This window comes from Atractosteus spatula, chromosome 7 (genome assembly GCF_055471065.1).
Source record: "Atractosteus spatula isolate fAtrSpa1 chromosome 7, fAtrSpa1.hap1, whole genome shotgun sequence".
Taxonomy (NCBI): Eukaryota; Metazoa; Chordata; class Actinopteri; order Semionotiformes; family Lepisosteidae; genus Atractosteus; species Atractosteus spatula.
The window spans coordinates 32,380,195-32,407,447 of record NC_142712.1 but is presented as its reverse complement, the minus strand read 5'-3'; the positions used below and the strand labels follow the sequence as shown (position 1 = coordinate 32,407,447).

The window sequence follows — 27,253 nt, the reverse complement described above, 5'->3', positions numbered from 1 at the left end:
AGTAAGACAGCAGGTGCTAAGCCTAGTGAAATTTGGGAAGTGGTGCTGTGCGTTAACAACAATTCGGCATTGTCGCCAGAGACACACTCCCTTGCTGAATGGGTGTGAGCTTCCCACTGAAGCGCCACGCTCACACCCCCGAAATAAAGAAGACCCACACAACGTTCGTCTTCGCCACGAACCATTTTTTTCTTTCAAACCAACATTGCTTTGACATCGTCACGACAACTTTCATCCAGTTTTATTCGTTATAATTGATATCCATTATTAGTAGTTTTTTTTTCCAACGTATTGATCTTTTAACCGTAAGATGAACAGGCACTACACCAGCTGGGAAGTTTCAAGATTACAGCACTAAATCTAAACATACATACAGGTTCTAGACTGCTAAAATACAGTAGATTTTCACAACATTACCCCCCGCCCCTCCCCCCCCCCAAAAACGAAGGAACACCAAAATTAAAAAAGCATTTACATATACATCTCTCTTTGACGCTTCACTTTTGTCAAGATTTTGTGATATCCCACACAGTTGTACAGTTACAATATAATATATTCTTTAAATTACATCATCATATACAAATCTGAGAAAGCGTGAGACCATCGCTTGCCCTTATAGGTTCACAATTGCATTTAAAACAAATTAAAAATAAATACACTATGGAACCTACTGTTTTGTTTTTCTCCTGATTTATTTCATACAGCATATGTATATTCAAGTAAAGACTTCTGTTTTTAATCTGTTCACTTGATCATATATTTGCGCGCATTTTGCATTTTTTTAAAAGTATGCAGAACCGACACGGACATTAAGAACGCTGCGTTATCCCTTTCTTCCCAGGTTCTGATCCCAGATTCTGGTTCTGTCTGTGTGTATTGGAGAGCAGGACCCTTTGAAGTGCACTGAGTTTGTTAGGCCAGACTCAAAGTGGGAACTAAGACGTACAGTATGTACAGGCTGGTGACATGAGAAATCTGGGCGAAAAGAGGGCTCAGATCATAGATTTCCTCCTTTTCAGCAGTGCCAAACCATTACACTCTCTGCAAAAAGACATCGTGGAGCTAATCGTCACTGACACCAAGAAAGGGGTCTGTTGTTTTTTACAATCTCTACAGTTTCAGCATTCCGGTTACAATGGTGTCCAACCCCATACTGTGAATGCAGATATACAGAGACTACTGTGGAAGGGACTATTATACAGTACTCAGTTACAGTTACAGAAAAATAGAATCACTTTACATTCACGTTTTACATGTAACTAGTTTCTCTGTGACACTGGGGGAAGACTGTGAACCACATCTCAAGGCTACAGTCAGGAAAGATGTGCCTCTTAATGGGCAGTTAAAACCTGGAAGTCGTATTATTTTCTTCACATGCAGATATGCTGAGACAGATAGAGCCAAAATTTCTACATGCAAATCTAGCAAAGTACATTCAAATAAAGTAACAGGGGTTATAAGTATTAAAAGACATTATTATTATTAAACAGCGATTATAAGTTGGAAATCTGTTGTGAATGTTTAAGTAAAACTAACTACTTTGGTATCAAAATATCTTATCCAATGTGAATATTGTGGGCCAGTAATACTGAAACTCAGACGTGAATCTATGGGGTAATTCAATACTGTTACGTCAAGTCTTATAGCCTTCTAACACAATCTAGCAACTGCATTTAACCAAAAACAGTTATAACAGGCACAAAAATTATGAGATTTGGTCTTGTTCCATATCTTAAAAATAACCAATATTAAAAGTACTGCATTTTGTTTCATACCTGTGAAATCATAGCAGAATCTGGTCTGAAACCTCCAATGCCATTTGGAAGAAATTAACAAACAGCAGAGGTATTAAACATTTAAATTAAACTGCGCAAGAGGGAACATTTTGCTCTGTGTCTTGTATTAAAGTTCAATCTTCTCATTTATGTTGGTAAAGGCTTATTGTTCAAATACGAGCACATTGTTTTCAGTATTACATCTGTAAAATAATTTCTGCCTTTGGAGAAAAACTGGGCACCTCAAGATGAACTGCTTAAAAAAAGACACAAAAGCTCAGGTAGAAATCAACTAAAAAATAGAAATAAATGAGAATGAGAAAGGACTAAGTACAAAAACAATTCTAAACAATTTCCGTCTTTTGGAACTTGAGCTTCATCCTTGTGTTATTATCCAATTATAATTATCCACTCTCACAAGTCGTCAGCTAGAGTTAAATGAGCTCAAGTAGAAAGCAATTATTAAGCTGTGCCAACGTATAGGAATAAGAGGTATCGAACACATACATAATCCTTATTCGCATTATTGAATCATGCAGTTTAGAGTCCTCTAGTACTATATATTGTAAAGAAAAGCATCTTACAGTATTTTTTCAGATTTGTTGACAAAAGGTCTTCAGGTTATATGGTACAGTTTGTAATACAGCTTTGTGAGTGAGCAAAGTTTCATAGTGACAGGAAACTTCTTTTGTAAGTGCCTTCATATGCAGATGAAATACACACTTCTCTGCAAATATTTAGGATTTTGAGATTTTTTCCCCCGTGATAATTAAAAGCTGGTAGGACTTACTCACCAGAACTACAAGAGGACTTCATGGGAGATCTGAAATGCGCGCTGAGCCATAAAACCGTCACAAAAAAAATGAAAGAACATTCAATAGAGTACTGAAGTTAGGTTAAGAAGCGAGGTATTGATTTAACAGATATAATTCTGCACTGGGGAAACGAGTCAGAAGTTATGCTTATTAAAGCTTATTAAATCTCATAGGAACAGATGGATCAGTTTTTGACAACCCTCTTGGACACAGCTGTGCTGGTTGCAAAGGTAAAAAGCAAAACAGTAAAAGAGCAATTGCAGATCAGACAAAACCCTGTGCCTCTGAACAACTTTGATTCTCGCACCCAGCAAGGAACTGTATTTAATTCAACGGGATGCATCCTGCAGCACAAAGAGTGGAGTACGGTTTGCTTGCTTTAAAAGTCACAGAGAGTTCCAGTCTCAGCGTTCCACAGAGCATTCTGGGGGACTCAGTCTTCTGTCAGCCATGGTTAAGAGGTGTTAGGACTGCTGCAAGGGCAGGTGGTTTGTGGGCTGTTAAAGTCTCTCTTTGGCTCAGTTTTGCTTAGGCTGTTACGTGTTACTCTATTTCTTGCTACTTACCCTTTTTGTGTGCGTGCGTACTATTTTAAAAATTGCAGTTCTTTCCCTTTTTGATCGGCGTCTAAGTGGAAGACAGTGTGAGGACATTGTGTTCCCGTGCGTTCGTGTCTGAGAGGTACAATCTGAGCTCACGCAAGAAGGACTGCTACTTGTCCTATCCTACTGCAAATGGATGGGACATTGTTTTGCAAGGGGGTCGGTTATTTTAGTAGTCTGTGGTTTAACACAAAGCCGTCATGATTTCTGTTCAAAAGAGATTTCGGTTTAATTCTGGCACCTCCATCTGAAGAGGACGAGCTCGTTTTACTCAAGTGAGCAACACGCAGGAGCCCCTAGCAGCCTGGAAGGGAACAGGACTACTAACAGGAAAGAACAGAATTTCCGTGTTAACAAATTAAAGGGTAAAAACGCACCCAGGAGATCAAATCAAAGCCTTTTTGTTAAATCAATGCTCAAAAGCCTGCAGGCAGGGGAAGGTGTGTGGGGGGGGGGATGTGCTATCTTGTATTTAAAAGAACAGAATGACAACAGAGTCATGGAGTTATGCTTTCTGTTAAAGTGATGGACTAAACGCTGGTGTTGAACAATGAAAGAGAAACACAGCTCGGCCGTGCCTCTCCGGCAGACCAGGAGTCACAGCCCGCAGGGTGCCAAGAACAGCCTGACTCTCAGCGTGCTGAATTTGTGGCTTCAGCCCCTCACGAGGCTTTCAAAGCCAGAGACACTTCCAACTCTGAAACAAAGTCTCCCCCAACCCCCAAACCCCCAACCCCAACCAGCGGGTGACTATTCATCAATAAATCAGCTGGAACCCTACTCTAAGACAGCTGCTATGAAAAAAATAAATCACGAAAGATTGCAAAGAACCCAGATTCTTCTCTTACGGCACCTCTCCCTTAACATTAAACCATTTAAAGAATGATCTCAAGCGTTCACTTGAAAAATAAAAACACAGCAACTAAAAACTGGAAAAAAAAGCCGAGCACATATACAGTATATAAAAAAGGATGAAGGAAGAAAACGACTGGGATCCCCTGTGCGCTGTGTTGGAGAAATGTTCTTCCAACAGCTCAACAGAAATTGAAAGGGCATTTCCAGGTACTACAATGCAGCAGTGAATTACTGTTCAGCAGTGCGGCCTCGAGGATGCCCGACACTGTTTTGTGTGTGCTGTGTAAATGCTGCTTGATATAAAGTTCTTGAAATGCACGGGATGAGTATCATGTAGCACATGCTGCTACCGAACCAGAATTAAACACAAGAAAAAAAAAACAACACATTGTATATCACATACCGCTAACAGGAATGTAACCAAACCACGGAAGAAAACATTGTATAGCATTTTATCGCTACACAACAGATTACCAATGCAAGAATGAGGACTGTGTTACGCATAGCATCAAGACTGCTACACAAAATGTCATCAAAAATACACAATGCACATTGCATAGCTCATTCTGGCTACACAAGTGTCATCGACTACATAATACTCATATTGTATAGGAGAACAAACCGCTACACAAATGTCATATCAGCTGCACGAAATTCATATTAAACACAGCTACACAAAAATGCAAAACGATTCCCTGCACTTGCATTTAGGATGGTATTTATATATATATATGGTTCTGTTTTGTTCTTTTAAATCCCCTCCTCCACAGTGGATAAACACGTAGTCTTCTTTTAAACGACTAAGGTTGTGACTGCTTGGCTCGTCAGTCTGACAAGGGAAGAGATGCTCTGAAGTCTCTGGCTATCTGCGGTACGATTGGACGGTACAGTCTGAGCTGCCTCTGATTGGGCGTCCTCTGATCAGGTGATTATATGGACTCCACGTAATTGGCTGGGTACAAGCCGAGCTGGCCGTTGTCTAAACGACCTTTACACCAGCCCTGTTCGTCCTCGTCTTCCAGCTTGGTCAGCTCATCCCCTGCGAAGAAGAAAACGGACAATGTTACAGTGAGCCTCTATTGTGACAGTAACACCTGGTAGATGGCCCAACCAAAGAATTTGAGAAAGGAATGTTCCATAAGGGCTGGCACGATGGCGCACTGATCAGCATTGCTGCCTCCCAGCACTGGGGCTCTCAGTTCAATTCCAGGGGTGCTATCTGCGTGGAGTTTGTATGTTCTCCCCATCTTCATGTGCAGGTCTTCTGGGGTCCTTGGGTTACTCCCACAGTCCAAAGACACACTGGCTTCTGGGAAAATTGTCCCTAGTTTGAATGCGTGTCTGTGTCTGCATGTGTCTAACAATTGACTGGCGTCCTGTCCAGGGTGTGCCCCACCTTGTACCTGCTGCTTGCTGGGATAGGCTCCAGCTCCCCTGCGACCCCGAATTGGGTAAAGCAGTTAGAAAATGGATGGATGTTCCATAGGACTATAAAGAGCAGACTGAACCTCAATATGCAGTGCTACAGGGAAGAAGGCTGATGTAAATGACCTTACAAATGGCATTAATATAGGTACAAATGCCTCTGGTGAGTCACTGAAGGCAACAGCAGACCTAACTAATATATTCATTTAGACAGCCTAAAGGGTTGATAGGCAGTGGTTAAAAAATATGCCCAATGGATGAATGATTCAGGACACAAAATGCCACTGAACCGAAGAGTCAGCCAACATATTTATTATCTCCTGAGAAAACCACTGGGTGAGCCCATATCTCTACAGACGAGGCCAGTCTCTCAAGAGGACCCTGTGTGCTGCAGCTGTAATATACTTGCAGGGTAACTGACCCATTATTAGCTGTAATTTCTGTAATTTTTGTGGATAGCACAGTACAGATGGCAGCTATTGTATCTTTGGTTCTTATTGTGTACAAGTCTATATGGTCTCTTGATTAAAATACACAGTAAAAGAAACTAATAAATGGTGGTCTAATTCAATGGTTTTCAAACCATTAATTTTAGCGTTATTGATGCATAGGCAAAATATCTGACCAAGTCTATCCCTGCCTTAGCTAAGGTATCTGTGTCTGCTTTAAGCAGGGAAATGCCTAGAGTTTCACCTCATCTTGTCATTCTAAAATTTGTTTTTGTTTTTTAAGTTATATTCATGTTTTGTAAAAAACTACACAAAAAGTAATACAGATTATTGAAGCTGCTGCACAAATCCTGTGCCATTAATCAGGATATGAAAATAAGCATAATTATTTTACAACAGTTAATACAAACTTTATACAAACTGGTTGATGTGTAATGATACAGCAAAGGAATAATGTGAAGAATATTAAAAAAACTTCCTTTTACAACACATTTGGAGGGTCATCTCTGTCACCTTTACAAAAAAGACAATGTTCTATTAGTCTACAGTATAACTCCATTGAGAGTCATTTTATCTTTGTTTAAGATCCTGGCACAAATGAAACATTTGGGTGTTTTTAATCTTGATCTACTACAGGATTGTGGGGGAGCCGGAGCCTATCCTAGTAAGCAATGGCCACAAGACAGGATACATCCTGGGCGGGACGTCACTCCATCGCAGAGCACACACAGACATGTCCACACTCACACCAGGACCAGTTTTCCCAGAAGCCAATTAACCTACCAGCATGTTTTCGAACTGTGGGAGGAAACCAGAGCACCCAGAGGAAACCCACACAACGTAGGGAGAACATACAACTCCATGCAGATAGAACCTCAGGTCTGGAATTGAACTGTTTGAATGTTTTGAGGCTCTTGAAAATGTTGTAGATTGCGTTTTGCCTTTAGTAAGTCAAATAAAATCCCAATCTTTTGAATAGAGACAAATTCTGTTCTTTTCTTTAATACCCAACAGCCTCCAGTACTGGGATTGGGAAACCCTGCCTTAGTTAAAATAACCTTTCTGCTTCTGACTGTGTCACAGTACTGAGAACTGACAACACCCTCATTATACAATTATTGCCAGTTGCAGATTACTGGAGTCTAGGTGGTCTAGTGCCTAGAAGAATATATTTTCAGGAGGTTACTGGTTCAAACCCTCTCATTCTAAGCTGCTCTGAGCAGGATGCTTAACGCCCTTTTGCTCTGTCTTTTCAGATAAGATTTTAGACCTGGGGAGACCAATGCCAATCTTCAAGGGTCTCTGTTCAGCAGGTGTTAAACAGAAGGTTGCTTTAAAGCTCCACTTTAAAAAAAGGAAAGCCTTTAACTTGTCCATTATAGCAAATAAAGAAGTCAATTAGGTAATTAAGGGTTTAGGTAGAAATAAAACCAGAAAACAATATCCTATTGCAAGCGATTTAGCAGGAACAATTAAGTCCTTAGTCTGTGCTACGTGGTTTTAGATAAAAGGATCTGTCAAATGACTAGTTATTAAATACATTAAGTAGTTCAAGTAGGTAGCAGCGTCAGCATGCGTAGGCTGCAAAGGAACAATTAAAGGTTTATTCCATGCTGAAAACAGAAGAACCGAAACACAACGTTTCGGCTGTGGAGCCAGCTTCGGGTGTCACAGTGCAGTTCACACCCGAAGAAGGCTCCACAGCCGAAAACGTTGTGTTTCCGTTCTGCTCTTTTCAGCATGGAATAAACCTTTGCTTGTTCCATTAAATACATTATACTAACAAAAGCATTAAAGGCTGGAATAATGAGGGTTTTGGCCACGTAGCACTGTGTATCCACATCCTCGCTCATTTCCATTGACTCCTGCCACAGTGACAGCCTTTCATTTCAATGAGCCTCAAGCGCTTTCATTTCAGCAACAAGGGCTTGTGTTGTTCTGTGGCTTACAAGAGACGCGTCACCCTTTGATCACAGTGTAATGAGTCAATATGCTAATTGATCACATCTTTCCTAAGAATGAATGCTGACACCCGTTTTAGAACCAGCAGAGATCTTAATAATACCTTATTGACACTAAGATAATTGTCATCAATTGAGTTAAACTGTAGCAGGTGTGTGTAATAAATGTCATAATTGGTAACGAGCCCACTCAAAAGTGACAAACCAGAGCGAGGGTTTGTCCCTGCAGGCTGAGAGCTGTGTGGAGGATGATGGGATTGCTGCTGGCTATATTCTCATTTTTGAAGCGACTTCAATTCCTGACTGATACCATCCAATAGAATCCTGGCTACCCTGCCTGTCATCAGAAAGGCTACAACTAAGAGAAAACCACTCAGCTCTTTTGAGTGCATTTGGTTCTGTTTCTCTGCCATTACACAGCCAGCACTAGCTGTACACAGAATAACTCCTAGAAGCACGAAACTCTTTTGTTACCTCCTGGAATAAGATACTGTACAGGCAGCAGGGTGGATAACACTACTGTCTCTCAGCTACAGGGTTCTTGCACTAGAAATCTACATAGATCTCTACAAATTACAATATTTTAAATATATACAAATTTGGATTTTGTTATTCAGAACATAGTTTGCTCAGAACCAAAGGCTGTAAAAAAATAAAAAAATAAAAACATCACACTAATTAATACTCATAAATTTTAGTAACATCAGAGTCACTCTTGATAGGCCAGAGTAATGAGCTGTGAAGCCCAGCTTTCATATGTGTCCCTGGGAAGCAGGAGAAAACAAGATCACTTTGAGAAAAAACATGCAAGCATGGGGAGATCTTGCAAACTCGACACATACAGTGCCACAGTGACTCCGGGACCTCATCACACTTTATCACCACACTGGCTGGTAATGAAAGTAGCTCTTGAGAAAACTTGACTCAGAAGGAACCATGCTAAAATGAAGATGAAATCAAAAGCAAGCCTAGCCCTAAACAGTATCCCACCAATCACAAACTATTAATCCAGCACCTGATGTAAGATTTTATTGGGGTAGAAGAAAGCATTCTCTTTTCAGCTAAGAGCCTGGGTTTGTAATTGCTTATTTACAGCTCTGTTGAACTCCACTGTGGTACTGTGGTTAACATTGCTGCCTCATAGCACTGGAGTCCCGAGTTTAATTCCTGGTTGCTGTCTCCGTGGAGTTCGTATGCTCTCCCCATGAGTTTCCTCCCACAGTCCAAAGACATACAGGTAGGTTAATTGCCTTCTGGGAAAATTGGTCATGGTGTGAGTGTGTGTGTTTGTGTCTGTGTCTGCCCAGTGATGGACTGGCATCCCGTCCAGGGTGTAACCCCGCTTGTACCCATTGATTGCTGGGACAGGCTGCTCCCCCACGACCCTGAATCGGATAAGGTGGTTAGAAAACAGATGCACTGGTGTCAGAAACCTCAGAAGAAAGCCAACAGCTGTGTTCAGTTCTGGACTGTGAGCCCTGGCCCATACCGGCTTTGAAGCTCAGCTCGTCCTGCTCCTGCCCGTCGTAGTCGTACAACGCCCGCACGCGCACCCCTTTGTTGGCCGACTCCTCCTCGAAGGGGTTGGCGCCCCCGTTGGTCTCGTTGCCAGTGAAGGGGTTGGCGGGCTCCTCATCGGACCACTCAGCCGAGTAGGTCTGGTTCTTGTCGTAGCTGCTCACGCTGGGGAGAGGCAACAGGACAGAGGGTCAGAGCACCAGCACCCAGTCTCACCCTGCACTGGCACAGACTGGGAGCCACAGGAAACCAAACTCAATAAGGACCCTAAATATCACAATATCACACTGAATGGCTCTTGAGCATGGGGACACAACTCTAGTCCAGGAGGGCCACTAGGTTTCGGGTTTTCTTCCTACTGGAGCCCTTAATTACCTAATCAAACTCATGATTTGCTTAACTGAACAAGTTGAAGGCTTTCCACGTTCTTAAGAAGCTGGAGATTTACAGAGACTGATTACACCTGCCGGATGGTGGCCCTCAATGACCAGATTTAGGCTCCCCTGAACTAGAAGCAATACAGAACAGAGCGCAAACAGAAACACCTGATCACAAGGAAAAGCTGCAATCCTTAAAGCTCTCAAGAAGCTTCTCTCCAGAAGCCTCCACCCATAAGTAACTCCTACCAAACACATTAAGAGAACTTCAGTTATCTACCTTGGGACCTTAACTAAGGTAAAACCTTAAGAACATTGGGACTTGATTCAGGTTTTGAAAATCCCAAAAGGTATTGAGCAAGTCCATATAGGCCACATCTTCAAAGTCAGCATCAATACTCAGGACACAAGCCAGGAGACTTTACACAGAGGGGTAAAAGCCTCTAACTCCATAGCCAGGTAGCCGGTGCTAAATGTGTCGTATCCTAAGAATTGAAGGAATGGGATTCTCAGATCAGTGATGCCAATGATCCAGGCAACCAGGGGGCTCCTCTCATTTGTAACTTTTCTTGTGTCATTTTATGTTTATTATCAGTCTTTAAAATTCAACCAGTTGAAACCAAAACTATGAAAATACAATTATGGGAACATTTTAACATTCTGAGCAACTGTAGATTCATTTCTTTACCATTGGCTGAATGTAATAATAATTCCTTACACTTATATAGCACTTTTCTGGACACTCCACTCAAAGCACTTTACAGGTCATGGGGACTCCCCTCCACCACCACCAGTGTGCAGCCCCAACTGGATGATGCGACGGCAGCCATAGTGTCCCAGTACTCTCACCACACACCAGCTATCAGTGGGGAGGAGAACAGAGTGATGAAGCCAATTCATAGAGTCCATGATTGGTAAAGGCTAATGGGAAATTTGGCCAAGATGCCGGGGTAACACCTCTACTCTTTTGAGAAACGCCCTGGGATTTTTAATGACCACAGAGTCAGGACCTCAGTTTAATGTCTCATCCAAAGGAGGGCATCTTTTTACGGTATTGTGTCCCCATCACTATAAAGGGGTATTAGGACCCACACAGACTGCAGGGTGAGCGCCCCTACTGGCCTCACTAACACCTCTTCCAGCAGCAACCTTAGTTTTTCCCAGGAAGTCACCTATCCAGGTACTGACCAGGCTCATACCTGCTGAGCTTCAGTGGGCTGCCTATTGTGAATTGCTTGAGTGAGTTGTGAGTTATGAGCTGTAGTGTGATATGCCTCCTATGTAGAGCATATAGAGCCGACACAGTTTATTTGAGCTCTAGACACTTCTTTGCCATTCATTCTAAACTTTGTCTTATAATTCCCTCCCTTCCCTCTCACTGCAATGGTATGACCCATTTTCATAAGGCCATCACTTACCTGCCCCTGTCACCAGCCTGTGCCACATGCTCCACTCCAGGGGTGACATTAGTCAAGGTCACTCCTTCATTCGGTTTTTTAACCTTTTCTCTTTTAGTGATGGTGTGGGTTAGGTCAGGGTTGTACTCCTGCAGGGAAAAAACCAAGACAATCCTTGTCAGTCCTCATGCGCCTACTACAGCTGACCTAGATGAGCAGAGAAGGGGTGAATCGTGAACCCTGTGTGTTTCTCCTCCTCAATCAGGACCCCAACAGGCGAGGACCCCAGGAAGAGTACTCCAACAAGGCCAGAGTAGGACAAAGGCAATCTTGAAGGCAGGAGTCCTGCAGGTCTTTCAGGCACATTTCATTTATCAGCTGATTAAAAAATAAAATACTGGACTACTTCAGGACGGTTCATCCCTTGTCAAAGTATTCAAGTTTACTAGTTTACAGAAAAGTATGATTCCACCCAAGTCTTCAGCATCTGAGAAAATCTGTGACCTGTTTTGTATTTGATCTGGTAAAATGTGAGATTGAACAGAGGAGATTGCAAGAGAAATTAATATGAGTATTCAAAGTCCTGAAAGGAACTGACACAAGAAAACCAATAGATTACTTTGTATCAAAATTGAAAACAAAAACACAAGGACACAACCAGAGGAAGTATATTTAAGAGGGAGCAAAGGAGGCACTTTCCTACACAAAGGGTGGTGTGTGTCTGGAACAAACTGTCCTACTGTGTGGTTGACACTGATTCACAGAAAATCTTCACTAAAAAGCTGCATAAGATTCTCAGATCATTAAGCTACTGCTAACTAGATGGGACAAGGGTCTTATCTCACATATAACCATCTTATTTGTTGTGCAAGTACAACAGGAGAGTGCAATTAATTCCCTGGCTGTTATCTGCATAAACTCTGATATCATTAGAGTCTGGGTGGGGAAAGAAATCATATAGGACCAGCAGTAATGAATGTCCCACCATGTGAAGGACAACACACCCAAAGACAGGAAGTCTATCTGTGGGAGTCCCTCATACTGTAAGTCACACACATAAAAAAATACAACAAAATCCATTTAAGGATCAACATGGTTTTCTGGTATAGACTGAAACACAGCTACTGTACAGTGATATTTCCTTGTCAGATCTTGAAAGAGGAGACTGAATGTTAGCCTGGCTGCTTTCATTTGGATCTCATTGCATCTAGTCGTCATCATTTCAATATTTTTCTCAGGTGAGGAAGGAAAGTGGTCCTGTATTTACAGGTTAAATTACAACCCCTGGATGTAGCCAGTATGGTTGAGAGAGGTGCTCAGGCTTTGCAGGAAACTATTCCATAAAAAGGACACTCCATTGCTTAACCAGTCTGATGTATCTGATGCTCGGATATAGCCACAGGTGCAGACAGTAATCAGGCACACGTCTATCCTAAACTGGAGCCAGGGATTACCTCTGAGAGAGGAGGATCATTGCGTCTAACTGGTCAGTCAATGTCAGTCTCAAGCTGGACAGTCCCGGGCTGACCCGGCTGCCCTCCCTGATACAGTAATAATAATAATTGCTTACACTTATATAGCACTTTTCTGGACACTCCACTCAAAGCACTTTACAGGTAATGGGGACTCTCCTCCACTACCACCAATGTGCAGCCCCACCTGGATGATGCGACAGCAGCCATAGTGTGCCAGAACACTCACCACACATCAGCTATCAGTGGGGAGGAGAACAGAGTAATGAAGCCAACTCATAGATGGGGATTATTAGGAGGCCATAATTGGTAAGGGCGAATAGGAAATTTGGCCAGGATGCCGGGGTTACACCTCTACTCTTTTCAAGAGACACCCTGGGATTTTTAATGACCACAGAGAGTCAGGACCTCAGTTTTATATCTCATCTGAAGGACGGAGCCTGTTTACAGTATAGCGTCCCTTTCACTATACTGGGGCATTAGGACCCACATGGGCCACAGGGTGAGCGCCCCCTGCTGGCCCCACTAACACCTCTAGCAGCAGCAATCTTAGTTTTTCCCAGGAGGTCTCCCATCCAGGTACTGACCAGGCTCACACCTGCTTAGCTTCAGTGGGCTGCTAGTTGTGAGTTGCAGAGTGATATGGCTGCTAGCAGTAGGGACAAAGGGGTAGGGCAACAGCCTTGACAAGTAGCCTGAAGCTCTGCCACCTTCTGAACGGCAAGGAGGAGCAAACCCAAGCACTGTGACAGACGCACACCCTCGTGTAGAGAGGTTCTGCACACTCAAAATCTCACAATTGCTATCAAGATAATGCTCAGGAGGTTTTAATTTAATTGCCCTTCATAAAGCTCTCAAGAAGCCTCCACCCATACAGTAACTCCTACCAAACTCATTAAGATTATTAACACTACAGGCCCTTTTTATACTCTAGACACCACTAATCAAAATTCTTGATTCGTCATCAATAATCTAATAATGAACTAATTACCACCAAGTATGCCTGTTTACAATTGTTAGGGGGCCTTTGGCATCCCCTGGTGGCAGGTCAGCTGTATTCTGGAATGACAAAATGGCCTGTCAAATGCTGACAGCATTCAGAAGTCTGCTTTGACTCGCCTTACAGGGCAAACTACACAAAGAGCGCTGATAAATCCGTGTAAACGTTGGATGAACGTTGGATGATCTCACAGACTTTTCTTCTAAAACATTTTTTTCCTGTTCAAATAGCTCAACGATATAAAGAAAATTACTTTTTTAAAAATCATTTGTTTGTTGATTTACTTGTTCAATTCTAGTGGTTTCACCATGACTGTTTTGTAATCCGAATTCACGATTTCAAACTGTTTTTTTACAGGCTTTTCCCAGTGAGGAGTGGGAAACCTGTGCGCTGTTCTGTGGGACACAGCGTGAGGGGTGTACCTCAAACTGGGGCCAGTTCATGGGCATGCCAGGGCCATGATTGTTGCTGAACCACTTCAGATCCTCCTGAGCGTCTCCAGTGCGGATGGTGTTCTCCAGCTCCCAGTACACGTTGGCATAGCTAAGGGCAGGAAGGAGTTCACGTTAACACAGAGACAAAAATAGAGACTCAGTCAGCACAGACCCACTAACAGACACTGCTATTACTAACTAATCCCCTATGAACAGAAGGGGATTTTTGCAGAGGGCTCTCTTCTTAAGCTTTTTGATTTGTCTTGATAGACTTTAACAAACGTAATCATTTAAATCACAATTAAAAACAATTAAAAAAGATTAGAAGATAACAAGATTTGACTTGAAAGCAGTCTGTACAGCCCCTTGTATTTTTACTATGTTGTGCTGTGTTGAGAACTGGCCTTGCAGGGAGTCAATTTAGAACTCTACAGTGCTTTCTATGAGGAGAGCTTTCTGTCCTAAGTCCTAAGGTAAAGTGCTGCAGAAGAAATACTCTATGCTGTGTTCAAGCCCCTTCAGCTGTATTCAGTATGCACTGTGTGTTTGTGTGTGTGATTAGGTTACAATAGAGACAGGGGTCAGAGCAGTGCCCACTAAGCATTCACTCTGGATGTACTGTATGCCCGTAGATTCTCTCAGAGGAGGTGCTCTTGGATGGCTGTGTGTGTATGTGTTAATGCTGCATCCCACAAACCTCCGTATAAGCATAACTCATGATTTAATAGTGCTGGGCTAGGCTGAATCATGGCCCATCTGACACACAGCAGCTATCTGCGCCTACACACCATCCAGATTACTTTGAAGAGCTTAAAAACATGATTGCTTTGTGTCTGATACTTCCTATCAATCTGCCAATGTATCTCAACAGCACTTACATGCCATAGGGGATATGTTTCTCGGAGGTGCAGTAAATTCCTTTCTAAATTCGCATGCGGTTTTCAATTTTGTATTGCTACTCTACCTTCTTTCATCAGGAATGTCATGTGTCCCAGAATTTGACACCTACTCTGCTGGAGCTCCCTTTACGGGAATACTTCAATATTTTCTGAAGCAAAGCACAGCTTTGCTGTAAAATATGAATGTCCACGTTTTCCCATACTGTACTTATTTTTTGTAAATGTAGCACAATCCCAAACTCAAATCCATGTTCCTTGAGCGTAACTTAAGATGAGGCGATCACTTTACCAGTTGAGCCACTCTGGAGGCACCCCGTGACTGTGTTTGTTTTTTTCTGGTGACAAAGTTGCTCTCTTAAATGTGCACGAGAACAAAACATCACCATTTCTGGAGTGAAATCACACTCTCCCCCTGACAACACTGCCCATCCAAGGGCACTGCACTGCTGCCGCTGTTGCTTGGCAACTAGAGGATCCCCTGACTGACTTCAGCACACATTGGCTGGGGAATCCTGGGTACTGTGGGTTAGTCAAGTCAAGTCTAGTGCACACTTGACTCAGCAAAGGCTGGGCATCAAGACTGTGGCCAACGAGTGCTTTTACTAGTGGAACCCCTCAAGAGCCCCTTAAATATTTAAAAAATGATCACATCTCAATGATCCATACAAGGAGACCAGAGGCTTATGATGGGTCATGTTTGTATAAGTACAAGCTAATAAAGATCACCCCCCGTTATTAACTACTTTAAATCTGTAACACTACAGGCATGTGGTATCAAGACTAGGGTTTAACAACAATAGGTTGGCAGACAATCCCAGAGTTGTCTCATGACAGGAATAAAAGTTTAGGAGACACAGTGGTTGCCAGTGTAAACATCTTCCATGCACATTTCTGAATGGCCCCTTCTTCATATCCTGTCTGATCTGACAGCTCTGAGAATCCAAACACGTTTCCTCCATGTGGAAAACAGGAATCGACACTGTTAAAATATACTGATGAGTTGAAAATCTTCCTGAAATTCCTGAAATGACTCAAATAAAAACAGGTTCCCCATTAGAACGTGTGTAAATGGTGGGTGTGTGTTCTGGGCCCATTTTCAACCACAGGCCTGAACTCCCAGATTAAAATGATTTATTCATGTAAGATGTATATGTTAAAGATGTATGATGTTGTATTAAAAGTCATTTGTGAAGAAAATGGTTGTTTAGGGGTGGCACAGTAGTGCAGTGTTTTGCATTGCTGCCTTGCAGTGCTGGGGCCCTGGGTTCAATTCCTGGGGTGTCTGGAATTGCTGTATGTTCTCCCTGTGTTCATGTGGGTTACATCTGGGTGCCCTGGTTTCCTTGGTTTCCTCCCACAGTCCAAAACCATAATGGCTGGTTAATTGTCTTATGAGAAAATTGACTGGTGTGAATGTGTGCTTGTCTATGTGTGCCTTGTGATGGGATGGCTTCGCTTTCAAAGGTTATCCTTCCTTGTACCTGTTTCTTGCCAGGATAGATTTTGGCTCCCCCACTACCCTGTTCTGGATAAAGCAGTTTAGAAAATGAATGGATTTTGAAATGGAATGGAATTTGGTTAATGCTAAGCTATTTTATGTAAAATGTCAAGAGAATATGACAAAGACATGTAATAAAGTAATAGAATAAGGAGAAGACGATGGGAGATGATCCGTGGTTGAAGGAACACTTAGACAAAGACTTCCCAGCAGCCTGTGTGTCACCCAAGCGACTGTACTGCAACCCAGCTGTGTGACTGTATCCGGTATATGGTCTCAAACACTCCATCCAGTTGCCTTTTGCTGGACATGCACAAAGGCTTTGCTGTGATACTGTACGTTAAATCAAAAACTTGCAAATTCAGTGCTTGTAAATTAAGAACTACCTACACAAAAAAAGAAACTCCTTGAGCCACCTGGTACTGCATTTGCACCACATGCTATTTCAGAACCTTACCCACAATTCCCTGACCGAAGTGGAAGTCTATCTCGAAGAGAACATGGGACGTTACGGGACAGGAGGGCAGAAGCTCACCTTTGGTTCTCAGTGAGGTTGAGGTGGCGCTTAATGTCAAGCAGCACCTCCTTGAGGAAGCACAGCCTCTTCTCCTCAAACTGCTGGCACTGGTCGAACACCTGCTCCATGTTCTCCATGTACTGGGGTGTGCACTTGTTCAGCTCGTCAAGCGCCTTCTCGTACTTCTCCCTGGCCTGGAACACAGCACCATGACACAGTCACAAGCACAGCACACCATTCCAGTGTAGTGCACCCAGGCATATTTTAAAATCAATGTGGAGCAAATATCCTCTGAAGCACCCAGGTATGTAGCAGAAGAGCCAATAGCAATCCCATTATACCCAGTTACTGCCCCCCCTCCCCCCAAAACTGAGCAGCTGGGGATCTGCTGAAGTTGAAAGATAAAGATTGAAGATTCGACTGTCCTGATACCTGTACTACATTTCTAAAATGCATTGTGATCCACTGTCCTGCATATGCATTGCAGGAAGTGACATCATGTGCTTGAGCGATGCACCTAACGTTAGCAACACAACAATTAACCACAGCGAAATTTCCAACTTTTAACTATCTTCATTTTTATCTAGTCATACAGAAGTGGAAATTACTGTTTGATTACCAAAACTAAGTTATGTCTCCCTTTTCCAGTGCAAAGTCAGCTTTGTGGTTTCTGAATAAGTTGGCAGTGTAGCCCCTCTAGTACAGTAATATTAAGAACTTGCTGATGTCTCAATGGGTCTGTTCTTCTTTTGCATTTGAATTTCTGCATAACGTAAAGTTGAAATCCAATATGTTAACAAAAATAAAACACACACCATTACCATCTCTTAACAAGCCAATAAAATGAGAGGTAGGTCATTTTTTAAGCCCTAGAAATTGATGAAACTACTAAACGTTCTGCACACAGTTTCTGAGCAGTGAAATTATGCAACATTCCCATGTCCTGGAAGACAAATAGTGCAGGCTGCTGTACAAATGTCAGTTATTAAAAATGCATGGCGAAAGCAAATCATTAAAGAGCCCTGACTTACAGCCGCACGGTTTAAAGTTAATGAATTGGTCCTACAGTGTTAAACCTTTGCAGGGACTGCATTAGGCCGAGGTTTCTTTCTCAATAACTAGGCCAAGGACAACAGTTTGATTACATGGTGACAGGCCCAGAGGAGCAATGTCTGTCATGCAGCAATTAGCTAATGAAATATCTTTATGAGGAGAAACCCTCTCAGACTTCTTCCTAAAGAGTCGGAAATGGCAGAGAAATAACTCAAATGAGTCAAAACATATGCTGGCTACAACAATATAGTGAGCAGTTGCATAAGATAACCTTTTTTCTCTTAGATTTGTTTCTGATTAAAAGATTGGAAAAAGAGTGTATGGGGTCTGGAAATAAGGTTAACATCTTTATGTGAAGCTTTATTGTACAATATCCGTACTTTATTAACCTGTAATAACATTTCCTTTTAAAGTGAATCTTTTCCTCAAAAAGATGAAAGCAAATAATTGCTTGAAAGCGGTGGTGTCAAACTCATTTCCCAGAGGTCAGCAAGGCTTTCTGCTTTTGGCCCAACTTAAAGATTTTCTGACAGCATGACAGCACAACTTCTGGCTGTACTTACTGCAAGTACACGGTATGTGTCTGTTTCTTTGTATGCAGAAAGATGCACCAGATCTCAATAATCACTATTCAACAGATATAAAGAAATATCTACAGCTCTTTCATTCTGTGTTAGGTTGCTCACATACAGTAGTGCTCATGTAACATTTCAAAAAATGTTTCTGGTTAACAGGTCTTTTCCAAATGCATTCATCTGGAAAATGGCACACAAGCTATATGCTAGCTGTGGACTTCCACCTGCCTGTGCGACTGTCTTGTTTTTCTTTTCTTTACTCTGTCTGAGCTCTTTAAATAAAGAGCATTTTACTTCAAAGCCCAGCTCATCTCAAAGGGCGTTTTGAATGTTTTGTGGTATAAGAAGTGCTAACAATATACTCAGGTGCACTGAGGTGCAATGCTCTTGCACATCGAACAATTCAAGAAAGGAAACTTCTTTCCAGTCAGGAGCTTCTTGAATTAATAGTCTCTGTCTGTAAGCATGCCTATTGTACATGATAATAACAGACATGTATAGGTAAGTATGTGCTTAAGCTTATTCATTTTTATCATATGCGGCAGGGTTGTAAAAACTTAATGTCCTTTTCTAACTACTGCAAACCTCCCACTTGTCAAACAACCATGACTGAATCAGCTGCAGATAAGTACATTATCTACTTGATAATGTGTGGTGGCTCTGTGGCTAAGGATCTGTGCCTGTGGCTGGAAGGTTGCCGATTCATATCCCGCGGCCGGCAGTGGAATCCTACTACGTTGGGCCCCTGAGCAAGGGCCTTAACCCCAACTGCTCCAGGGGTGCCATATAAATGGCTGACCCTGTGCTCTGACCCCAAGCTCCTCTTTCTGTCCGTGTGTCTCATGGAGAGCAAGTTGGGGTATGTGAAAAGACAAAATTCCTAATACAAGAAATTGTATATGGCCAATAAAGTGATCTTATACATTATAGCAGCTGTGAAATGTTTTGAATATTTTGCGAGTTAATCAGACTTTTAGATCAATTAAGAAAGGGCTTGGGAGCCCCCCCTCCTTCAGAGAAAGGAAGATTCTTGGCTGATTTGTTCTCTTTACTGAATAATAAAAACAGCTGCTGACAAACCACTGCTCCTACAGTGTGGGGCCGGGTCTGGCCTGCGCTCACACAGCCACGTCCTCTGCTCACCTTCTGGACATCCTGCTTGCACTTGTCCAGCTTCTCGTGCAGCTTCTTCTGCTGGTCCGCAGTGACCGAGGCCTCCGCCTTGCTGTTGGCCTCGCGGGCGGCCGCCAGCTTCTCCTCCTTGCAGGCCATGTGGTAAACCTTCTTGGCTGTCTCCAGCTGAGCGGGACAACACGACATAAGAACCGTCTCATCGACGGACAGTACAGAGCAAGGGGGAGAGCGGAGATGAACACATAAGACAAAACGAGAGGAAACCATCTGGCCCGTGTAACCTGTTTGGTAGATGGTACCGAATCGCTTAGGGGATCCTTTATTGACTTTCCCAGAAAGAAACCAGGGTTTTGGCTTCAAGAACATAGCAGTGAAATTTCCAACTTTTGACTTAGTCATCTAGTTATCTAGTCATACAAATGTGGAAATTACTGTTTGATTACCAAAAATAAGTTATGTCTCCCTTTTCCAGTCAGCTTTGTGGTTTCTGAATAAGATGGCAGTTTAGCCTTTCTATTACAGTAATATTAAGAACCGTCCCGTTAGCTGGTTAGCTGGTTCTATCCCACAACATTCCTTAAGAAGGGTCTTCGATCCTTAGACTACAATTCACTTTCATTTAGCTTCCACTTGAGCCCTCTCATTCAAGTTTCATTGTGGATGTGGAAAAAGTCCACTGGGTTGACCCAAACCTAGCAACACTCAGCAGCCAGTACGGAAATCTCAGTCCTGACAGCTCATTACAGAATCAGTAATGTCTGGACTGCAGGGTCCTCACTGGATGAGCCTTTGGGGACTCAATAACCCATCATCATTTAATTTTAACTCAACCCATTGTCTCTATTGACCTCAGACTACTGCTTGGCAAAAACACTTTTAGATCTCCACAACAAATCAAAACCAAAAAATGTAAGACTCAGCTCCCACAGTTCTCCAGGCCCAGCTGGGCTTTGCTTCACATCTTGTTCAATCATCAAGTACTGCTGTGCTGTATAGATATTGACTCATCCAGTGCATTCCACTCTGGGTGATCTCTAATCAGGTTAAGGGCCCACAGGCATTATGAACAGTATCTATCAGCGTGAGTGTCTAATCTTTAGGAAAACTGCATTACTCTCCAATGGTAGGCCCTGCTAGCCCTAGGCATCTGTATATAAAGCCTCCTCTAACTCATTAACTTGTTGCCTGATCTGTACTGGACTCAGCTCCTGCCCCCCAAAGCGTTTTCCCCCCCAAGAGCAAAATTTGCTCCACATGTACTCCAACTCCACAAATTTTGTGCTAAAAAATACGTGAGTTAGTTGTGATGTTTTTGGATGAACACAGCTCTCTCTGCCAGTCCCAAACCCTGCACTCTCTTTAATTTTTCTTTCAGTTTATAGCCCCCAATCACCAGCTGTCAACCTGGCTCAATGCTGCAACCCATGGAACTCAAGACATGAAGATGAGAAGAGCACATACAGATTTCCTCTGATATATAGGCTGCCCAGTCATCTTCTTCTCTTCACACACAATGTGTCTAGGATGACTGAACATTTGCTGCATTTGGAGCTGCTGTGGAATGGAGAGCTGAGAATTCCTTGGCTCCTAATGAACCTAAACTACTTCAGTGGCACAGTACCAGCCTTTTGCTTCCTGGAGAGAGCTGGCTAATGACACATTCTAGATTCCAATCAGAGCCACTGGGCCCAACATACACTCCTAATGGAGTCTTTACTTCATAATCCCATTGCTTAACTAACTTTATTTACACAACTCCGTCAGTTCATTACAGGTGGGTTGCAAAGAGAGGATCCGGTGGAAACTAAGATGTGGCGAAGTGGAGAAGGCTTCTTTTTTTAGGTCTGAGCATCTGCAGGCTGAGCGCCTGCCCTCACCTCTTTGAGTTTCTTGGCCCAGGGCTTTTGTGCTTTCCTGAAGCCGTCTTCAGCCTCTTTGGTCTCCTTGAAGCCGCCCATGATCTGCTTGTGGTAAGAGTCCTTCTGCCAGTTCTTCACCTTCTCCAAGTCCTCAGAGAGGAGTCCATTCTTCACGTCCTGGTGAAGCTCACTCACCTTGTCCGCCTCCGTCATTATGGCCAGCCAGGCCCGCTCCAGAGTGCCGTACTGAGGCCCTGAGTCAGACACAGAGACAGAGAGAGATGATGAGTATGAGGAACTCCGAATCCCCACCTGAAGAAGAGCTCTGAAATGCAGGAAAAAAAAAACTCCGGTTAAGACCTCAAAAGACATTTGTTTTATATTATAGTGTTTTAGATTCTTGAAAACCATAAGACCTTAAACTGAGGCCCTTCTCACTTATACTGGGACAATGAAATTCAGACTAGCCAGGTAGGAGTAATGAACAGAGGACAGATTGAGGGCTTTGATCTTTGATCTTAAATTTAGCAATTGACAGTCATATAGAACACCTTAAGTTGTTACAGGGCTTTATCACAAGGCAACAGAACAGACTGATCAGTAACCTACATGAAGCGAAAAGGTATCCACACTGAATACTTAAGCTTAGTATAAATACTTAATCATTTACTGTAGTTCTCTGTTCCAATAGACAAACCCAATTGTTATTCAGATTTTTGTAAAATACTGCAGGCGTGTATTCATTTTTTTAGAAAATGAAATGCTAAAAAACATTAACTGCATCTGTTTTATTAAACAATATTATGACCAATGAAATATGTTCAAAGTTTATTGAACTCAGATTCATCCTACTGAATTGCAATAAAATGCTTCTGGGTGAATTAACTGAGTCCTAGGAAGTCTCCTCACAAGTCTTAGTTTCTTGACAACTACATTTATAGTTCACACTATACTATACACTGTTACCTGCCCCCCAGTCCCTTACTACCTTTCTCAACCAGTTGTTTCCATCTCTTGGACCAGTCGGTCAGCTGCTGTGCATAGGCCTTCTCGATCTTGGCACGCTCCTGGACACAGTTCATCAGGTCGTTACAGAGCCGGTGGCCATCATCGATCCTTTTCACTGCACGCTTGTAGTTCCCCACCTGACAGAAAATCACGCAGATGCTCAGTGCCTTGACCTCACCTCAACCCCAGAGAGATCTGACACACCCTTTACACATTTCACACTAGTGGGTCTCACAAACCCAGACAGAGGCCTGATACACACCCTTCACACACTTCACACTAGTGAGTCCCACAACCCCAGAATGATGCTGACACACCCTTTACACATTTCACACTAGTGGGTCTCACAAACCCAGACAGAGGCCTGATACACACCGTTCACACACTTCACACTAGTGGGTCTCACAACCCCAGACAGAGGCCTGACACACACCCCTTTACACACTTCACACTAGTGGGGCTCACAAACCCAGACAGAGGCCTGACATACCCTTCACACACTTCACACTAGTGAGTCTCACAACCCCAGAATGAGGCTGACACACACCCTTTACACACTTCAAACTAGCGAGTCTCATAATCACAGACAGAAGTTTAACACAGATCCTTCACACACTCACACTAGTGGGTCTCACAACCCCAGGAAAGAGTCTAACACATACCCTTCACAGACTCCAAGATTAGGGTTTCATGCACAGCTTAAAAGATTATAACTTCTAAACAGGATTGAAATTGTAAAGAGTCATAACATTAAGTGTTAAAAATCCCAAATTGGACAGACTACCCCATGGAAATCAAGAAATGCACAAAGTGAATATGAGACACCTTTTTGGTTAATGCATGTCTGAGACAAGCTGCCTAGTCATGTTGTCCTCATATCCATCTCATTTACTTATCAATTACCTACTTATATCAATTAGCAACAAGCTAATGTGAGAAAATTCTGTTTTTTTCAACTTTTCTTATATTTTAAGCTGTTAAATTATTTTCTTGATTAATTCATTTTTGAACCATACATACTGCACCCCTTGAAATGATGCTCCCATTGCTATCTTTACAAATGGCACAAGTTATCACAATACTAATTCTGACACAGATGACACAGTCAGGTACACAGAAGCAATAGCTACAGTGTACTGTATCTGTCCTGTTCCATTTTAAGAATGCCTCTAGTGTCTAGTATAATCAGTCCCATTGTTGTGGCATTCATCTTCCTGTGCCACCTTAAGATTATGTTGGTGGGTCTTTAGCCCATCCTCTAAGCCTGCAGGGGCGTGAGTGAATGCTGGGAGAGAGGAGGGGCTCATGTGTCTGTACATGTGAAGTTATGCAATAGCCCTGGCTGGGGGGGGGGATCCTGTCAAGTCTGTAATCTACGTTGTTTTGATGAGGCCCAAACAGCAACCCCCCCTCACACCCCCTGCAGATGGGAGCTGATGGGATTAAGGGAGACAGAGCTGCTGAGCACAGCACCGAGTCTGCAGACAGATGCCACAAGCAGCAGCACTGGGGTCACCACCAGGGGTGCAGCTCTGACCCCAGGAGTCTCTCTGAATCACAGCGCTTCAAACCGCTGCTTGCCCGCTCTGCGTTGTGACGGGCCTCTTCTCCCGGCAGCTCCAAGGCAGGAGGTTTTCATGAAATGCTAACGGTTTGTTATCAAACCAGAACAGAGTGCTGGCTGCTCAGATGAAATCCAGGGTAACCACAGCAGACCACAGTTGTCCTGAATAATCGCAGCTGGCCACAGCTGTCCATTATAACCACAGCTGACCATAGCTGTGCAGAGTAACCCCAGATAATCTACTCTCAGACAGCTCCATCCAGAGGTGACCAAATACTGGTGACTCTGTGGCTGGACACCTGTTAAACTACAGTGTTAGAGAAAACTCCTCCTTCTAGAGACGTCCATCCTCCTTCTGATGCTTATCCAGGTTTTAGGCTAGGTCTTTGGTATAAGAGTGAGCCACCTTGACTATTTAAAGAACTGAATTACTTTCTTTCTTTAAAATGGCCATGAATTCTTTAATACATTTCTAAAGCCAGGACTCCCTACAGTATATCCAGACTACCTACTAGTTAATATTGTAACGCATACGGCCGACAGGCACTGTGTAAGAGGCGGCTTACCAGAGCGGTGACGTCACCGCCCTTCCCTGTGATAGCAGGACCACAGCCACTAGGCTGTGGAGAGATCTCTCTTTCACTCACCAGGTTGGGTCCCTGGTGAGTGACGCCAGAGTCCTGAGTTCGAGCCCCCGACGGTGCGGGGCTGACCTGATGCGGCAAGGGCGCCCGCCTGAACCCCGTAGCGTTACAATATTATACCTCTTAGGATCATGTGAACCGAACTGAAACCCTACGGCACGAAACTTTGCCTCTCTGCTTGTGTTCGACCCAGGCCGGATCGCACTGCAGACTCCTCCACTGCCTATTACAGGGAGTCTCTCCAGTGTAGTCGAAGCCTCCCGCCCACAGGCTGGGTGCTGTGTTCTCAATGAGCAGACTCTTTGGCTTGTGGAACAACATGCCAATCTCCAGTCAAACCTGGTGAATGGTGGAGGAGCCTGGCTACACAAACTGCTCAAAACAGGAGCCCAGAAACAATAGACTGAAACACCATTGCTGCAGTGACAGTGGATGTATTATTATCTACATTGTGCTCAACTGCTTTTCTGTTGTAAAAGCAAGTGTAAGTGTGTGTTTTTAGATTTCTGGTGATGTATTGTAAGTTCTACTCCTGTACATGTTCCTCTTGCTGCCTCTCTGTTAAATTTCTGTTTGGTTTCATCTGACACCTTGTTCTGAAGTGTTTTGAAGCTTCTGAAACACAGTGAAACATAGTGTGCAACCTACAGTATGTATAGATGCTAGAAACTTGAAGTGCTCAGTGTATGTAGTCAGACCAAACCATTTCCTCATTCATACTTAGCCATTTTAGTGCAGCCTGTGCAGCCACAACATTAAAAAAAAACAACAACGGGACAGTCCCGTAGAGATGTGACAGAGACTTTAGAGACCAGGGTGACATGGTGGCACAGTGATTACAATGCTTGCTTTGTAGGAGTGGGGAACTGGGTTCAGTTCCAGACCTGGGGTGCTTTCTGCAGGGAGTTTGTATGTTCTCCCTGTATTTGTGTGGGTTTCTGCTGGGTGCTCTGTATTCCTCCAAAATCCAGTACTTTGGTGTGAGTCTGTTTCTGTGTGCCTTTTGATGAACTGGTGTCCCCTCCTGGATGTATCTCACCTGCGCCCACTGCTTGCTGGGATAGACTCCATCTCCCCCACAACTCTGAATTGAATGAAGCTATTACATACACCTGAAGAAGGCTCCAAGGCCGAAACGTTGTGTTTTCTTTCTTCTCTTTTCAGCATGGAATAAACTTATTACTTGTTCCTTTGCAGCCTACGCATGCTGACGCAGCTACCCACCTGAGCTATTAGAAAATGGCTGGCTATAGGAGTATTCATTTGCAAGGGGTGAACTTGTGGTTTTGTAAATTTGTGGTTTTGTAAATTAAATTTTAATTTCCCAGAATACAATACTGCTATTGTGCTTGAACTGGGGTACTGGGGCTGTGATTCCAAACACTGTTTTGATGTTCAGAAGTATTAACATTCAGCTGAAGAAAAGCTATGAGCAAAACAATTTGTTCCATAAAGCTGAAAGAGAGGACAGCACTTGTACCTCCCAGAAGCTGTCCGTGGTCTCTTCAATACTAGCAGATTCATCGTAGGAGCCAGACATTTTCCTGGATTTGGGAGAGGCAGCTGGAAGTTGGAAGTTTCTGCACTAGGGCTGGGATCTTCATGCGCTGAGAGCCAGAAAGAATGGGAAAGAGAAATAGGGGTTACAGCACAGGACAATATCTGGGGTAATACTTACAATTCAAACACTTGTGCTTCTTACTGTGAAATACATTATTGTTTGCATTGTTCCCAAGCCACTCCCAACACCTTTTGTGTCTGAAGGATACAAAAAGTGACAGGAGATCAGGCATACTGCTGCCAACACAACACTTAGGGCTGGAAATGTGTGATTCCTTACTTCATCTACAGTAAACGACTAATAAATAGTAAACTCTACTATTTAAAACTAGTCAGTTCTCTACTTCTATTTATCAAAGAGAATCTATTATGACCATTGACTTACTTTAATAATGCTTTTATCCAAAGTTCACACCTCAGGGCATTTGTACTGAAGTACTCAGAGTGCAAGTTCAGATGCAACAGCATTATGTTAGATGGGATTTGAACCCACAGTGTCTCATATACAAATCCACTGCCCTGACCACTCCTCCACCCTACCACTGAGGGGTGAGGTGCTATTGTATTGATTTTGACCCTCGCTTTCACCAAGAAAATGGTTTCTGCACAATGGGAAACCTGTCCCTAATGCACTGTACTCAGAGAAGCTGTTTTTCTAAAGGCATGAATAAGACACTTTTAGGTGCTTTCTCTCACCTTCAAAACGTAATTCAAAAACGTATTCGATCAACTCCTTTCATCGTCAGATGAGTTTCTACTCAATTCTGAATTTCAGCAGAGCACAGTTAAATCAGGAACAAGACTTTTCCTGACTTTCTAACCCTGTCATTCATTCCTGACCAATCAAGGTTAAAGAGTGGTA

At 43.0% G+C, this 27,253-nt stretch overlaps 1 protein-coding gene across 1 annotated transcript in view; it reads right to left on the bottom strand.

Annotated features, from left to right (window-relative positions):
- Window positions 1-227: 227 nt before the first annotated feature.
- Window positions 228-27,253, bottom strand: part of pacsin1b (protein kinase C and casein kinase substrate in neurons 1b) — a 101,232-nt gene continuing 74,206 nt past the window's right edge. The window contains exons 3-11 of the mRNA XM_088921745.1: window positions 26,312-26,438; window positions 22,604-22,760; window positions 21,634-21,869; window positions 19,766-19,921; window positions 17,013-17,188; window positions 14,069-14,189; window positions 11,196-11,323; window positions 9,372-9,565; window positions 228-5,086 (exon numbers count right to left, since the gene is read on the bottom strand). Of these exons, the coding sequence (XP_088777871.1) occupies window positions 4,977-5,086; window positions 9,372-9,565; window positions 11,196-11,323; window positions 14,069-14,189; window positions 17,013-17,188; window positions 19,766-19,921; window positions 21,634-21,869; window positions 22,604-22,760; window positions 26,312-26,371 (1,338 nt within the window). The 5' untranslated portion in view covers window positions 26,372-26,438 and the 3' untranslated portion in view covers window positions 228-4,976. The remainder of the gene's footprint in view (window positions 5,087-9,371; window positions 9,566-11,195; window positions 11,324-14,068; window positions 14,190-17,012; window positions 17,189-19,765; window positions 19,922-21,633; window positions 21,870-22,603; window positions 22,761-26,311; window positions 26,439-27,253) is intronic.